Source organism: Prionailurus viverrinus, chromosome A1 (genome assembly GCF_022837055.1).
Source record: "Prionailurus viverrinus isolate Anna chromosome A1, UM_Priviv_1.0, whole genome shotgun sequence".
Taxonomy (NCBI): domain Eukaryota; kingdom Metazoa; phylum Chordata; class Mammalia; order Carnivora; family Felidae; genus Prionailurus; species Prionailurus viverrinus.
In genome coordinates, this window is record NC_062561.1 from 91,526,721 (window position 1) to 91,542,373 (window position 15,653).

Here is a 15,653-nt window from a genome sequence, read left to right on the forward strand (position 1 = left end):
CAGCCTCCAACAGTTCTGTTAGTTTTTCCTCTGCTGCTCTCTGTGTCCTTGTAGCCTTGTGATTTAAAAAAAAAATCACTTTACTAAAGTTGTAATGGGATTCCAGGAAGGAGCTAAATTGGTTGTATATGTTCAATCTATTATTTTACCCAGAAGCCCCTCATATGTTTGGATCTGTTTTTGGACTTTGTATTCGGTACCATTGATCTGTCTTTCATGACAGCAATGTCCCTATGTACTAATATTTTGTAATACTAAACATAAGCATATTAAACATATAAAGAACAGAAACATATCTTGTAATATGTTCTGTTAATTTGAAAGGTAAGTACCCCTGAGGGACCCCTGGGTGGCTCAGTCAGTTAAGCAACTGACTGGCTCAGGTCATGATCTCACGGTTCATGGGTTCAACCCGTGTCGGGCTCTGTGCTGATGGCTCAGAGCCTGGATTCTGCTTCAGATTCTGTGTCTCTCTCTCTCTGCCCCTCCCCTGTTGGTGCTCTGTCTGTCTGTCTCTCTCTCTCTCAAAAATGAATAAACATTAAAAAAAATTTTTTTAAATGTAAGTACCCCCCATTATTATTATTTTTCAATAGTTTCAAGAGTTTTCTGGCTTTTTTTCTCTTCTAACCTTGCAGTTATATCTTATTTTGTTGGGTTTTAATAATTCTTTGATGGATATTGTGTTAAATTTGTAGATGGATTTGGAGGAGAATCAACTTGCCATCCAGGATAGCATTGTTGTGTCTCCATTTATTGAGGTCTTCCTTTGTATTTGGGGGGAGTTTCAGACTATATTTGACTACTCATTGTGTGGTCTTTATACATTCATTCCTTTTTATTCCTAAATATTTCGTAGGCTTTGTTGCTGTATTTGAGAAGCCCTTTTGCCCATTCTCTCTCTTAGCTAGAAAGAAAGGCACTGGCCTTTGTGTACATATTTTACATCAGATGAGAAGTATCTATTCCTTGTAGGCTTGGTAAAACTGTCCTATAAAACCCTCTAGGTTTTTCTTTGACTAGTTTTTCAGTTTTTCCTAAGGTTTATTCAGGTTTCCTAAACTGAGCCAGTGATTAGACTTTATATCCAATGTCTAGTGTAGGCTTATTGAAACTGTATCTTTAATTTCTGGTGTTTGGGGTTTGAGGGCATTTCCTCTTCTTGTTTTCTTTGATTTTCTCTCTGTGGTGGTGGCTATGGACATGACTTTTGAGTTTTCTTGCTGTCCTAATACATAGTCAGATTTGGAACGTGTTCCACGTGTGCTTGAAAGGGGCACGTTTTGGGGGCGCCTGGGTGGCGCAGTCGGTTAAGCGTCCGACTTCAGCCAGGTCACGATCTCGCGGTCCATGGGTTCGAGCCCCGCGTCGGGCTCTGGGCTGATGGCTCAGAGCCTGGAGCCTGTTTCCGATTCTGTGTCTCCCTCTCTCTCTGCCCCTCCCCCGTTCATGCTCTGTCTCTCTCTGTCGCAAAAATAAATAAACGTTGAAAAAAAAAATTAAAAAAAAAAAAAGAAAGGGGCACGTTTTCTGGTTGTTTGGGCTTCAGCTAGGTTGTCTCAGTAATGCAGATCCTCAACAGCCCTACCTCATGTTAGACTAATCCGTCTATTGTTTTCTGGAATAAATGTATAAAAATGCACATAGAACTGCAATTTGTCTATTTTTCCTTGGATCAGGTTGAAGCTTTGTTAGGTTTCATATCTTTTATATCTTCTCAATGAATTGCTGATCAGTTTGTCCCGTTAATGCCTTGGGTTATATTTCATCTCATAAATACTGTTTTACTTTGCTTTTTTTGGTTGTTGTTGGCAATCACATGGTCCCTCTATTGTTGTGACATTCTTCTGAAGGCCCCTGGGTCATTTTATCTTAGCTGTGTCTTGGGTAAGCAGTGCATAGCTGGATTTTGTGCCAGCTCACTTTTGCTCCTGCTCCCCCAACCCAGCCCTGCTCCACCTGCCTCTTCTCCCAGCCCCACTGCTGGCCCCAAGCACCCTCCCATTGCCTCTCTGCCCTGACTCCTTTCCTTCCCAGCCCTGCTGTGACTTGTAGGGCACTCAGGAAAGCGAGGCACCCAGGACCCATGGCTCCTGTCTTCCAGGGGGCCTCTCTCTGAGGCGGGGGAGGCCCTTAGGGCCCAGCAGATTCACAGATGAGATTGGAACCACAAATGGTGGTGTGTTTTATGAAAGAAGAAGACAAGATGCTGTCAGGGAGACGTTGGGGGAGGGGAGAGCCTATTTTAATCAGGATGAAATAAGCCTAGTCCCCCTGAGGAGGTGACATTTCAGTTGACACGTGAAGGATGAGAAGGAGCAGGTCCAGTGAGAAATGAGGGGACAATCATTCCATGGATAGAGGACAACAGTCTTCTCTTGTCACTGAGAAGGGTCTTCTCAAGCCTCCGTGCACCCCATCCCCCGTAGATGTGCAGCCAGCTCTGTGGGGCAGGCAGATGGGGACCAAACGTGTCCCTGAGGCCAGTGCTGGAGGGCCGTGGACCCCCTTCCCTGTGGGCCTTTTGGAGGACCCTTGCTGGGCTTGATGGGGAGCGCCAACTCTGAGCTGGAGTAGCAGCAGCAGAGAGGGCATCCCAGGTGAAGAGGTCAGCGTGGCAAAGTCCTCCCTGTGGGATTTGCAAACCCCCAGGACAGCAAACACACAGGCGCCCTTGAACCTACAGAACCAGCATCTACCACACGATGCTTCTGAGCCCTTTGCAGACTCAGGACCCAGGGTCTCTCTTCTCCAGGTTAAACGTTTTTGTTTCTGCCAATTTCAGTTTCCCCAACTCATCCCTCAGTGCTGGCAAAGTATGGGGACCGCTCCGGGGCGTGTTAACAACATTGGATCCCATGGCCCCTGGCTGGGCCCCAGCTCCTCCTGGGCTGAGTGGCTTGTCTAAGTCACTTAATCTTTCTGCTCCTGGGATTCCTTGATGCTAAACTGGGGACAGTAATGAGGACAGTGGGGAGCCTCCTCCTTGCAGTGGGGATCAGATGGCTGCTGGGGTGGCAGAGCTTTGTCCCTGTCCCCACCCCCAAATGCGGGGCTTGGTGCAGGCAGCACCCTGTGCTCCACGGGCTGTGGGTGAGCTTGGCCTCTGCGACCCACTGATTCCCCTGGAGGGCGGGTGCTTTGGCATTCCCTGGATGCAATTCAGTTTCCCCTTCTCCCGTCCTGTCCCTGATTCTCTGAGGCATCCTGCCTGATCCCTTCTGGAGACTCTAAAACTGGGGACAGCTCTTGGAAGCTTCTTGCCTCGTCATCCTTTGCCTGAGACATGAGCAAAAAAAGCCCTAGCTGCCATGCAGAAGAAGGGTCCCCCCCAGCACAGGGAATGCCAGGAACCCAAATCCCTGTTGTTAGGCACTAGAAAGATAGGGTCCTGCCACAGATGCCTCCAGTCAGGGGAGCCTTGGCCTGCAGGGATCCTGGCTTCTTCTGTCTACCGTAGAGCAGCCACCCGTGGGGACCAGCAACTTCTCATGGGGAAAGGCTGTGTACAGAGGGCAACAGGAGCCAAGAGCAGGAGATGGGCAGCTCTGACAGCTTATTATCCTGGTCTGAGCCAGTAATGACGGATGGAACAAAGGGCTGGGTGAGCTCTGGGTCACTGTGCCTTCATACATGGGCTGTAAGCATGCAGGAGCTCCAAAGGGAGGAAGAGAGAGTGGCCAGGAGCCCACCTCCAACCCTGAGGGACCAGGAGGAGCAAAGGCCTTTAGGCCAGGTAAGCAACCCAGTGCACAGCGACAGGTCAGGAAGACCAGTGTTGGTGTCGGGGGATTACTAGGCAGTTGACCCAGGATCAGACAGGAGCCTGCCACTCGTCCCTCAGGGGGCCACAAATCCCTACAGTGGGACTTGTCTTGAGCAACAGGCCTGCTGAAACCAGGATGGGGTCTCTGCATGGCCCGGGCTTCAGGATAGAGCCCATTGTAGGGAAACTGAGGAGACATCTAAGATTGACAGTGGAAGAGATTTCAGCCTGGCCTCTGGGTCCTATCAGTACTCATGTGGCCCTAGGCCTAGGGACTTGGCAGACCCTGCTGATCTTGGGGATGTGTTCCCGTAGGTCTTGCCAGGTCTGAGCAGGGCTGAGACTTCCAGAGGCAGGGATGTCACCTGCTTCTCCCCATCGGCACTTTGACCTTTGGTTTTGGGGCATCCCTACAGGGCTTGGGGCTTGGGGGAAGGGATTCTAGAACGTCCAAGTCATCCCCCAAATACTCATGATCCAAGTAATAACTATAACAGTAATAATTATGCTTGAGGTGAAATTGGCATTTCTGTTGTGTCTTTAGAAAAGGTTGCTGTTTTTCATGGACCTGAAACATAAATTTCGCTAAAAACTGTGCTTGCCTGGCAGATCTGGCTACAAGATGTGTCCCAGCCAGCTCTGGCTGAGAGGCAGCCCCTTCAACCCTCCCACCCATTGGGAACATTGGGAGGGGTCACTGCATGACAACTCCCGGGATCAGGGGCACACTCTGATGCCTTCGGGAGCCAGAAGGGCAGCGACAGCAGCAGGTCAGGTGGCCTGGGGACATGGGCCCCATGTGTCCCATCTCCAGGCATGGCTGTCGATCCACAGCCCAGTGTTACCTGCCCATCACCTGCCCCCAACCTGTGACCCCCCTGTCCTAATTCCTCAAGAGAATATGGCTCTTCTAGATTTTAACAAAAATCTCCCAATTCTGAAATACTGTCAACCCAATGAGTTATTTTTAAAATGTCATGTGGCCCTAATAAGCACCTCTATGGCTGGTTTCACCTAGGGACCACCCATCAGTGACCCTGGGCTTGACAGGGGCAGAGGGTAACATCTAGCCTCTTCCCCAGGGAAGAGGTTTTTTTTTTAATGGAAATTACCATTTTTCTGCTTCCCAAGGTGGTTCTGAAGGTGAGCTGTCCCTGCTTGTTGGAAATGCAAAGAAATAAATGTGTAAAAATAGAGTAGCAATTCCTCAAATCCCCTGTCAGACTTAAGTAGCTGGTGTCTCCTCTGGGAGCGGCGAGGATGGCCCTGAATCATCCCCAGACAGCCCAGCAGGATGATCAGCTCTGCACGGGCACTGCGTGCAGGCCCGCCCTCCCCATCCCTGTCTCCACCCCTGTAGGGGCCCCTGGCCAGCACCTGCCATGTGTGCATGTGTGCATCAGGGTGCACAGGGGGACATGAGGACCCCGGGAGGGACAGAAATGCAAGCAGTCACTTGGCCCTGGCCTGACTTAGTCCTCTGTTCTGTCAGAGCCCTCCCCTCTCTGCTTCTCCTTCATCTCCTTTACCTCCCTCACCTCTGCTTTCCCTGCTTGGTGTCTGTCCCGTGGCCAGGTGGCAGGTTTGTGCCAGCAGGTGCAGGGGGAGTCCCATCAGTCTTTCCATCTGTGAGATGGGGACAGTGATGGGATGCACACCACAGGGGCCTGTTTGTCAGCCCCGAAGAGGAGACATACGCACAGGGCCGAGTGGCCGGGCGGGACCAGATGGCAGGTTGCCTCACCTGAGTCTGAGCTGCTTTCAGAGTCCCTATCCCACCTCCAGCATCTGCTCTGCACCACTGTGACGTGGAGGGAGTTCCTGCTCCTGTCTGGAGGAGGCAGCAGACGAGAGGCTTTAGGGACAAGTGAGAATTATTCTGGAAGACTCTTTGTGGACAGGTGGTGCTGCAGGGGAGCTGGGCTCTCAGCCCCACCTTCAGCCACAGGGGCACCAGGGCCCAGACACCACACCCTGGGTTGGTGGTGTCATGATGACTTGAGATCCCAGGCCAGGATAACAAGCTGTCAGAGCTGCCCATCTCCTGCTCTTGGCTCCTGTTGCCCTCTGTACACAGCCTTTCCCCATGAGAAGTTGCTGGTCCCCACGGGTGGCTGCTCTACGGTAGACAGAAGAAGCCAGGATCCCTGCAGGCCAAGGCTCCCCTGACTGGAGGCATCTGTGGCAGGACCCTATCTTTCTAGTGCCTAACAACAGGGATTTGGGTTCCTGGCATTCCCTGTGCTGGGGGGGACCCTTCTTCTGCATGGCAGCTAGGGCTTTTTTTGCTCATGTCTCAGGCAAAGGATGACGAGGCAAGAAGCTTCCAAGAGCTGTCCCCAGTTTTAGAGTCTCCAGAAGGGATCAGGCAGGATGCCTCAGAGAATCAGGGACAGGACGGGAGAAGGGGAAACTGAATTGCATCCAGGGAATGCCAAAGCACCCGCCCTCCAGGGGAATCAGTGGGTCGCAGAGGCCAAGCTCACCCACAGCCCGTGGAGCACAGGGTGCTGCCTGCACCAAGCCCCGCATTTGGGGGTGGGGACAGGGACAAAGCTCTGCCACCCCAGCAGCCATCTGATCCCCACTGCAAGGAGGAGGCTCCCCACTGTCCTCATTACTGTCCCCAGTTTAGCATCAAGGAATCCCAGGAGCAGAAAGATTAAGTGACTTAGACAAGCCACTCAGCCCAGGAGGAGCTGGGGCCCAGCCAGGGGCCATGGGATCCAATGTTGTTAACACGCCCCGGAGCGGTCCCCATACTTTGCCAGCACTGAGGGATGAGTTGGGGAAACTGAAATTGGCAGAAACAAAAACGTTTAACCTGGAGAAGAGAGACCCTGGGTCCTGAGTCTGCAAAGGGCTCAGAAGCATCGTGTGGTAGATGCTGGTTCTGTAGGTTCAAGGGCGCCTGTGTGTTTGCTGTCCTGGGGGTTTGCAAATCCCACAGGGAGGACTTTGCCACGCTGACCTCTTCACCTGGGATGCCCTCTCTGCTGCTGCTACTCCAGCTCAGAGTTGGCGCTCCCCATCAAGCCCAGCAAGGGTCCTCCAAAAGGCCCACAGGGAAGGGGGTCCACGGCCCTCCAGCACTGGCCTCAGGGACACGTTTGGTCCCCATCTGCCTGCCCCACAGAGCTGGCTGCACATCTACGGGGGATGGGGTGCACGGAGGCTTGAGAAGACCCTTCTCAGTGACAAGAGAAGACTGTTGTCCTCTATCCATGGAATGATTGTCCCCTCATTTCTCACTGGACCTGCTCCTTCTCATCCTTCACGTGTCAACTGAAATGTCACCTCCTCAGGGGAACTAAGCCTGAACTCTAGTCCAGGGTGGGCTCCAGGCCTGGTGGGAAAGGAGAAGAGAACCAGAGCAGATGCCACAGCTGTGCTGACAGGGAGATGCCATTTTGGGCTCCTGGGCCTGACAGAGCTCCAGGCCCTTGGGACCCTCAGCTGAGGCCCCTTGGACCCTCTCTCCCACCCCAGGCAGACTGTGGAGTCCTTATCCCTGCACAATTCAGTCAGGCAACCACCCATCTCCTCAGCCTGTGACAAGGAGTAGACACAATTTACCGGAGAGAGAGAGGGGAGAGGAGTGCCCATGGGTGGTCTTGACCCTGCATAGGTGTGAGTGGGCCTTGCCCAGAGATGAGGGGCCTTGCTTCAGTGGAGGCAAGTTCTGGAAGAGGAGCTGCCTAAGGAGATGCTGTGGGACACACACCACCAGGGCTGGCCCTTCGTCTCCCTGGTTTTAACGTGGTGGCCACACTGGGGAAACCAGCCTTTGGGCACCTGGGCGGCCCTTCTTGTGTATTCAAGTGTGTGAATGGATGGAAAGAGCTGGCTGTGGTCATGCACACTCCTAGCTGGGCAGCTCAGCTTCTTGGCCACTCCATTCACAGCTGGGTTCCAGGCCTGGTGTCTGTGATGGCCAAGGAGTTGGTTTGCATGCTGCTGGGTCTAAGCCCACTTGACACTCACTCTGCCCTCTCTGAATCTCTGTCTGTTCCTCTGTAAAATGGGGACAGTTCAGGTGCTGTGAGTTTTCAACAAGGTGATGGCCAGGCTGGTGCCGAGTGGTATCCAGGTGGGGTTTTGCCTTATTTCAATGTACCTGGCAAGCCTGGGCTGCTACTGCAGATTGTGTCCTCTGTCCTTTCAGGGCCCCCCCCGGGCAGCCTGGATAACCTCAGCCGTGCCCTGGGTGTCCTGGAGGAGCGTGTCAATGGCTCGAGGCGCAGAGCGAGAAGGCATGCTGCAGATGGTGACTACAACATCGAGGTTCTGCTGGGTGTGGATGACTCTGTGGTCCAGTTCCATGGGAAGGAGCATGTGCAGAAGTACCTGCTCACGCTCATGAACATCGTAAGTGGCAGTCGGTGGTGGGGTGGAGCAGTGGGGCTGCTGGAAAGGTCACCATATCAGCCTGTGGGCAAGACCTCCCAGGACCCCAGTGCAGAGGTAAGTCAGGGGCAAGATGATTTGAACGAGCCAATTGCTGGGCAGAGAGACCCCTGCCCATCTGTCCACCTTCCTCTCCACCTGCCTTACGTGAGTCATCGACCCTCTGGAACTCAGCCCTTTCATCCCCAAAGTGGGGCCAAAGTCAGGTTTACAGAGCATATTTTATTTTAATTAATTAATTAATTAATTAATTTTGGAGAGAGAGACAGAGCATGAGTGGGGGAGGGGCAGAGAGAGAGGGAGACACAGAATCCAAAGCAGGCTCCAGGCCCTGAGCTCTGAGCTGTCAGCACAGAGCCCAATGTGGGGCTTGAACTCATGAACTATGAGATTATGACCTGAGCCAAAGTAGGACGCTTAACAGACTGAGCCACCCAGGTACCCCAAGCATATTTTATTTTGAAGACTGTTGTCGTGTTTAACCTCATCTCATTTTTGAAAAGTGCCTTTGATGTAGTAATAATAATTATGATAATAATAATAATAATAACAAGGAAACAACCACGATGGCTACGATCATTGAGCTCTTACTGAGTGACTATGTGCCAGGCCCCTGTAGGCATGCATTATCTTAGGCAATCCTCACACTAATTCTGCAAGACTAGTAGATATAAAATCTTGCCTGCCTTGAACATATGTGTGCTTCCCCAAGAATTACACTGCCTTCCAACCCGGCTGAAATTCCTGCTGAAGGAAAACTCTCTGTTTTCCATACTCACACCAGCTCTTCTGACACCATATGTGTGGGTTTTCCATAACAAGTGCTCCCGACACTACCCAGAGTTAGCACGGACCCCACGGGGTAAGGGCTCAGTCCCACAAGACTGGCCTCACTTCGGATGCCACTCACAAGTCCTGGGTTGTCACCTGTACAACCTGGTCAGAAGACCCAACCAGCCGTAAATCAAGGGTTCCCATGACTCCCTCCTCGGGTTCAACTGTTTGCTTGGTTCGGTTCACAGAACTCAGGAAAACCCTACTTACTGTCACTGGTATATTATAAAGGATGCAACTCAGGAAGAGTCAAATGGAAGAGATGCATGGGGCAAGGTAGGTGGGAAGGGTTGACAGCTTCCCTGCCCTCTCCGGGCACACCACCCTCCCAGCACCTCAGTGTGTTCACCAACCTGGAAGCTCTCAACTCCATGGTTTACAATTTTCCTGGCAGTGTTATTGGCCATGGTGATTCTGTCGTCTTTCTCCCTAGGAGCCTGGGGTGGAAGTGGGGGGGCAGTGCTAAAATTTCCAACCTTCTGATCACCCAGTTGGTTCCTCTGGCAACTGGCTTTCCCCATCCTGAAGCCATCTAGGTCCCACCAAGAGTCACCTCATAAGCATAAACTCAGGTACCCTTGAAAGGGGCTTATTATGAATAATAAACTTCTCCTGTCACCCCTGTTACTTGGAAATTATAGGGTTTAGGAGGTCTGTGTCAAGAACTGGGGGGAAGAGGCCAGTAGATATTTATTATTATGTCACACTTGGGTTAGTTAACTCCTAGCCCCACCATTAACCTGGTGTGAAGGGTCCCTCTGTCACACATACCTGGTGCTGCATGAGCCAGTAGGAGGAAGTCTAGAATTTTTCTCCGTTTTGCCAGTTAACTTCAGTTTATTCATTTCCACCTTCATGATCTGACTGTATCCCAACTTTGGGTAATAGGATGGTTTGGTTAGTTTCTTGAAAAGCCTGAGGAATACAAAAATTCCTAAATTGAAATATATTTTATCATAGCCAAAGAAATAAGTGTTTTATGACATAAATTGGAGGAGCTGAGGAACAGTAGTTAGGTCGCGTCTTTTTTCCCTGTGGCACCCAGCAAGCATTTATTGGACACATGCTTGTCCCAGGGCATGGCAGACAGCCTGGGGCTCAGAGACAAGGGGGGGGATGTCTGCCCTTCTAATCTGAGCTCTGCCTCCCAGTGTAGTCAGGGAGATGAGGCACCCTGTTTGAGTGTGTGTTGCCCTGACAATTAAGACCCTATAAGGCACTGTGTCCTCATTTAGGGCTGTGCACACCCAGGACAGAGTCCCTGGGGGCTGATGGAAGTCATGCCCCTTTGGTGGTCTTGGGGAGGAGGGAGATGGAGAAATCATGAATAAGTGAGAAAGGATGACCTTCCAGGGCAACGCTATCCAACAGAACTTTCTGCAGTGCTGAGAATGCTCAAAATTCTGCCCTGCCCAATATGGCAGCCACTAGCCAACCCTTGAGCACTTAAAATGTGGCTGACACGATGGGAGAACTGAATTTTTACCTTATTTGATATTCAGTGGAGTTTTAAATTTTTAACTTAAAAATATTTTTTAAAAGTTTACTTATTTATTTTGAGAGAGACAGAGAGAGCACAAGCAGGAGAGGGGCAGAGAGAGAGGGAGAGACAGAATCTCAAGTAGGTTTCACATTGTCAGTGCAGTGGGTCTTGAACCCATGAAACCATGAGATCATGACCTGAGCTGAAATCAAGAGTTGGACGCTTAACTGACTGAGTCACCCAGGGGCCCTAAAATTTTTTTTAATTGTGGTAAAATACATACAAAGTTTACCACCTTCACAATTTTATTTTTATTTTATTTTATTTTTTCTAATTTTTTAACGTTTATTTCTGAGAGACAAAGACAGAGCATGAGCAGGGGAGGGGCAGAGAGAGAGGGAGACACAGAATCCGAAGCAGGCTCCAGGCTCTGAGCTGTCAGCACAGACCCTGATGTGGGGCTCGAACTCACCAACCGTGAGATCATGACCTCAGCTAAAATCAGTCACTTAACTGACTGAGCCACCCAGGTGCCCCCTACATTCACTATTTTAAAAGTGTATAGTTCATTGGGGCGGTTAAGCATCTGACTTAGGATCAGGTCATAATCTCATGGTTTGTGGGTTGGAGCCCTTCGTCGGGCTCTGTGCTGACAGCTCAGAGCCTGGAGCCTGCTTCAGATTCTGTGTCTCGCTCTCTCTCTGTGCTCCTCTCGTACTCACACTCACTCTCTTGCCTTCTCTCTCTCTCTCTCAAAAATAAATAAACATTTAAAGAAATAAAGTGTGCAGTCCTGGGACATTAACTATGTTCATACCACTGTTCAACCATCCCTAACATCCATCCATCAGAACTCTCTCATCTTGTCCCCATTAAACACTAACTCCCTACTCTCCCCTCCCCTGGCCCCTGGAAATCACCCTTCTACTTTCTGTCCCTGTGGTTCTGACTAATTTAGTTACCTCATATAAGAGGAGTCATATGGTATTTATCTTTTTGTGACTGGCTTATTTCACTTAGCATAACGCCTGCAAGGTTCATCCATGTTGTGGCGTGTGCCAGAATGTCCTTTTTAAGGCTGAATACAATCCCCTTGTGTGCATCCATTGCCTTGTGTTTATTCGTTCATCTGTCGATGAGCACTTGAGTTGCTTCCGCTTCTTGGTTATTGTGAATAATGCTGCTGTGCATGTGGGTGTACAAATATCTCTTCATGTCCCTGCTTTTCAGTCTTTTGGAGTATATACCCAGAAGTGGAATTTCAGGATTATATGATAGTTCTATTTTTTTTTTAACATTTACTTATTTTATTTTTGAGACAGAGACAGAGACAGAGAGAGTGCTCAGGTGAGCAGGGTAGGGAGGGGCAGAGAGAGAGGGAGACCCAGAATCCGAAGCAGGCTCCAGGCTCCATGCTGTCAATACAGACCCTGATGCGGGGCCCAAACTCACCAACCGCGAGATCATAACCTAAGCCGAAGTCAGACGCTTAGCTGACTGAGCCACCCAGACGCCCCTAAGGTAGCTCTATTTTGTATTTTTTGAGGAACCTCCATACTGTTTTCCGCAGCAGCGCACCATTTTACATTCCTTCCCAGTAGTGCCCGAGGGTTCCAGTCTCTCTGCATCCTCACCAACACTTGTTATTTTTGATAGTAGCCATCCAGTGGGTAATTTAATTCATTCGTAATTCATTGACATTTGGATTTAGCTCACCATTGTGGCGAGTGGCCACCCTATTGGACAGTGGCCCTGAGACCCGAGGGTGCTGGCTCACCTGCAGCTGTAGCTGGAGCCCCAACTGGCCCTAGAAGGCCTGGCCAGGGCAGATCTCCCTCTCCCTATGAGTACACAGCTGGTTATGGGGCTTCCCAGCCCTGGAGCCAAACCAGCAACGTGGAGGACAGATGTGGCGGCAGCTGGCCCGGACTGCACTCCAAGTGAGGCATTTGGTCAGCTGTGAGGACAGCCACGGCCAGGGCGGAAACACTTCCAGTGTCTGAGGCATAGGGGCCCCACCCTGGACAGACACAGCCTGTCCCCTGAGGAAGACCATAAAGACCCTGGGAGGGGGGTCTGGTGGGGGTTCTGATGGCGGGGACCCAGAGAATGAAGGCTCTGAGGAGGACCAGGGGCCGAGGTGGATGGGAGGCAGGTATGGCTGGACCCCGGCAGCTCTAAGCTGGGCTGTTTTCTATCATTCAGGGTGATACTGCTGCACAGATCCCTTTGGGGCCTCTTTGCAGCAGAGTCTGGGCTGGGATGTGGGTCCTGGTGTGACATATACATTTCAGGCTCTTCAGATATCCATGTGCTCTCTTCTTCCCTCCCAATTACCAGCCTCCCTTGTACCTAATTTGGAGCTGTGTGGCTAGTTTTCTCTAATGGTCTGTGTAGAAGGAAGTGATGTGTCACCTCTTGGCCAAGGCGATTAAGAGCCAGTGTGTCCCTTCCTTCTGTTTCTTTCCCTAACACAGTGACCCTGGAAGCCATATACCCCAGTAAGTGCAGGTACAGAACGAGGCAGGACCACCCAACCTCTGCTGGCCTGTGATGTGTATAAAGAAACACATGCCAGCTTTATTGTGTTAGCTACTGATGTGGTGGAGACTTTGTTATGCAGCAGAGCTCATCCTGGGCTGACTGATACACCTGGCACTTGATCATTCTGTCAACAACTTCCTGTATGTCAGGCAAGGGGTATAGCTGTGAGCACAACAAGACACAACCATATCTTGCATTCTGGTGGGGAGCACAGACAATATTCAAGTGAAAATCAAAAGAGGTAATTTCAGATAAGGACAATGAAAGAAATAAAATAGTGAAGTGGAGAAAGGAGAAGGGTTGGGAAATGTGGGCCACTTTATACAGGTGGTCAGGAAGGACATGCACAGAAAGTAACACTGCAGCTAAGACTCGAATGATATTGGATGACTGTGGGAAGAGGCAGGATGGAGTGTTCAGAGAGAATGGGCGGTGCAAAGGCCCTGAGGCAAGAATGAGGTCAGCACATTTGAAGGTGTGAGAAAGGGCTGGTGTGTGGGGAACAAGGGGCCCAGGTAGGAAGGGAAGTTGCAGATGAACAAGGCCAGTCACTGGATGTTGAGAAGGACTTGGATGTAACCTGAAGGGCAGTGGGAAATCTCCAGAGGTGCCACTTCCTTCCTGCATTTACGGGCAAAGACATTTTATTCGTGGGGAAGTGGAAATTAATCAATCCATCCCTCTCTCTATCCAAGACTCTCTAGAGGGTGAAAAGGGTTGTAAATGTTTGCTGAACATCACAAGAGTCACCTCAGTGCAGAAAAGATCCTACGGCATTCAGACCTCTGACCCCCACCAACGCACTCCAGCACCTCCTGCCAGGTCCAGTTTCCTTCCTTTCCTCCCTAAATCTAGAAACTAACGTTCCTTGTTTAATAAAAGATACTCTATTTGGGGGCGCCTGGGTGGCTCAGTCGGTTGGGCATCTGACTTTGGTTCAGGTCATGATCTCACTGTTCATGGGTTCGAGCCCCACGTTGGGCTCTATGCTGACAGCTCGGAATCTGGAGCCTGCTTCAGATTCTGTGTCTCCCTCTTTCTCTGCCTCTCTCTCTCTCTCTCTCTCTCTTTCTCTCACTCTCTCTCTCAAAAATAAATAAATTTTTAAAAAAATACTGTATTTAACAGAGACAATAAATTATTTATGATGAAAAATGAGAATATAAATCCGGCAGGAATGTGAATGTCTTCCACCTACCAATTATTGCCTATTACCTCATTTTAATGGTGGCATCACATTGCATCACATAGCATGCCTTTTATGTAACCGATTATTGATATGACATAGTCCCATAACAAAATTTATTTCCCTATTAGATGTCAGACTGGACACTAGCTGTAATGAACACCCTTACAGCTAAATCTGTCACTCATCCATTACTGTTTCCTTAAACTGAGTCCCTAAAAGTGTAGTGCCTGGTCAACAGGTATGGGCATTTTAAAGTTTTCTGTGACAGAATGTTCTCTGTTAGGGTTTCACCTATTAATGCTCCACTGAGCAAATGCCTGTCTCCCCTCCTCCTCCTACCACTGAGTCCTTTTTAGCTATGGTAATTTGAAAGCAATGCTGAGATATACTTTTTGTCTTTAAGTTGTATTTATTCAATGGTAATGAAGTTGCATCTATAAAAATATATATGTAATTTAAAACAGCAATCATCTTACATGTTTAGTATTGGCCTATTCATGTTCTTTATTCTATGGGGACATTAGTTTCTATCTTGTTAATTTGAAGAACATTTATATTTGAATAGGTTCACTTTTTGTCTGTCATGTGGGTGGAAAATATTCCCTGTAATTCTGTTTTTTGCCCTTTGTTTTGTTTTGGGGAAGTTTGCTATGGTTTACATTTTTGTGTGTAGTGGTGTCCTGAGATCTTTCTCTCCCTGGGTTTTCCCTTGGGTGCCATGTTTGGCACTTCACACCCTCCCCCAGAAGTTAATCTTCTAGAGCTTTGCTCTGGTCACCCTGGCAGACTCCTGTGGCTTCTTGTCAGCAGACCGTTTCCCAAACTCGTGGCCCTAGACTAACCACCTGGCCATTCTTGCTGAGTTCAGCCACATCAGAGACCCAGAATGTCTCTGATTACCAAACTCCTGGGGCACAGAGCAGAATGAAGGTGTGGCTCTCTTGTTTGGAGATCAGGAAAAAGTGCCCTTAAAGGTACATATAAAGGCTTTTTCCTTTTTCCTGTGATCTCTGTCTCTCAAATTGTCAAGATTTAAAAATCATCTACTGATTGTCACTGTAAACAATGAAAAATTAGAATTTTAAAGTATTATCATGAATTTTACCAGTTACCTTTATATTGTAAAAAGCTTATTTTATTTTATATTATCTTTGTTTTTTAAATGTTTATTTCTTTATTTTGACAGAGAGAGAGAGAGATAGAGAGAGAGAGAGAGAGAATGCATGTGCAGGCACATGCCCCTTTGCAGGGAAGGGGCAGAGAGAGGGAGAATCCCAAGCAGGTTCTGTGCTGTCAGCATGGAGCCTGACTCAGAGCTTGATCCCACGAACCGGGAGATCGAGACCTGAGCTAAAATCAAGAGTCGGATGCTTAACTGACTGAGCCACCCAGGCGCCCCGTACAAAGCTTATTTTATTTTATTTTATTTT

The 15,653-nt window shown here is 49.4% G+C and overlaps 1 protein-coding gene across 1 annotated transcript in view; it reads left to right on the plus strand.

The window, feature by feature from the left end:
• Window positions 1-15,653, plus strand: part of ADAMTS2 (ADAM metallopeptidase with thrombospondin type 1 motif 2) — a 244,037-nt gene that overhangs the window by 135,423 nt on the left and 92,961 nt on the right. The window contains exon 4 of the mRNA XM_047863950.1: window positions 7,932-8,134. Coding sequence (XP_047719906.1) covers window positions 7,932-8,134 — 203 coding nt within the window. The remainder of the gene's footprint in view (window positions 1-7,931; window positions 8,135-15,653) is intronic.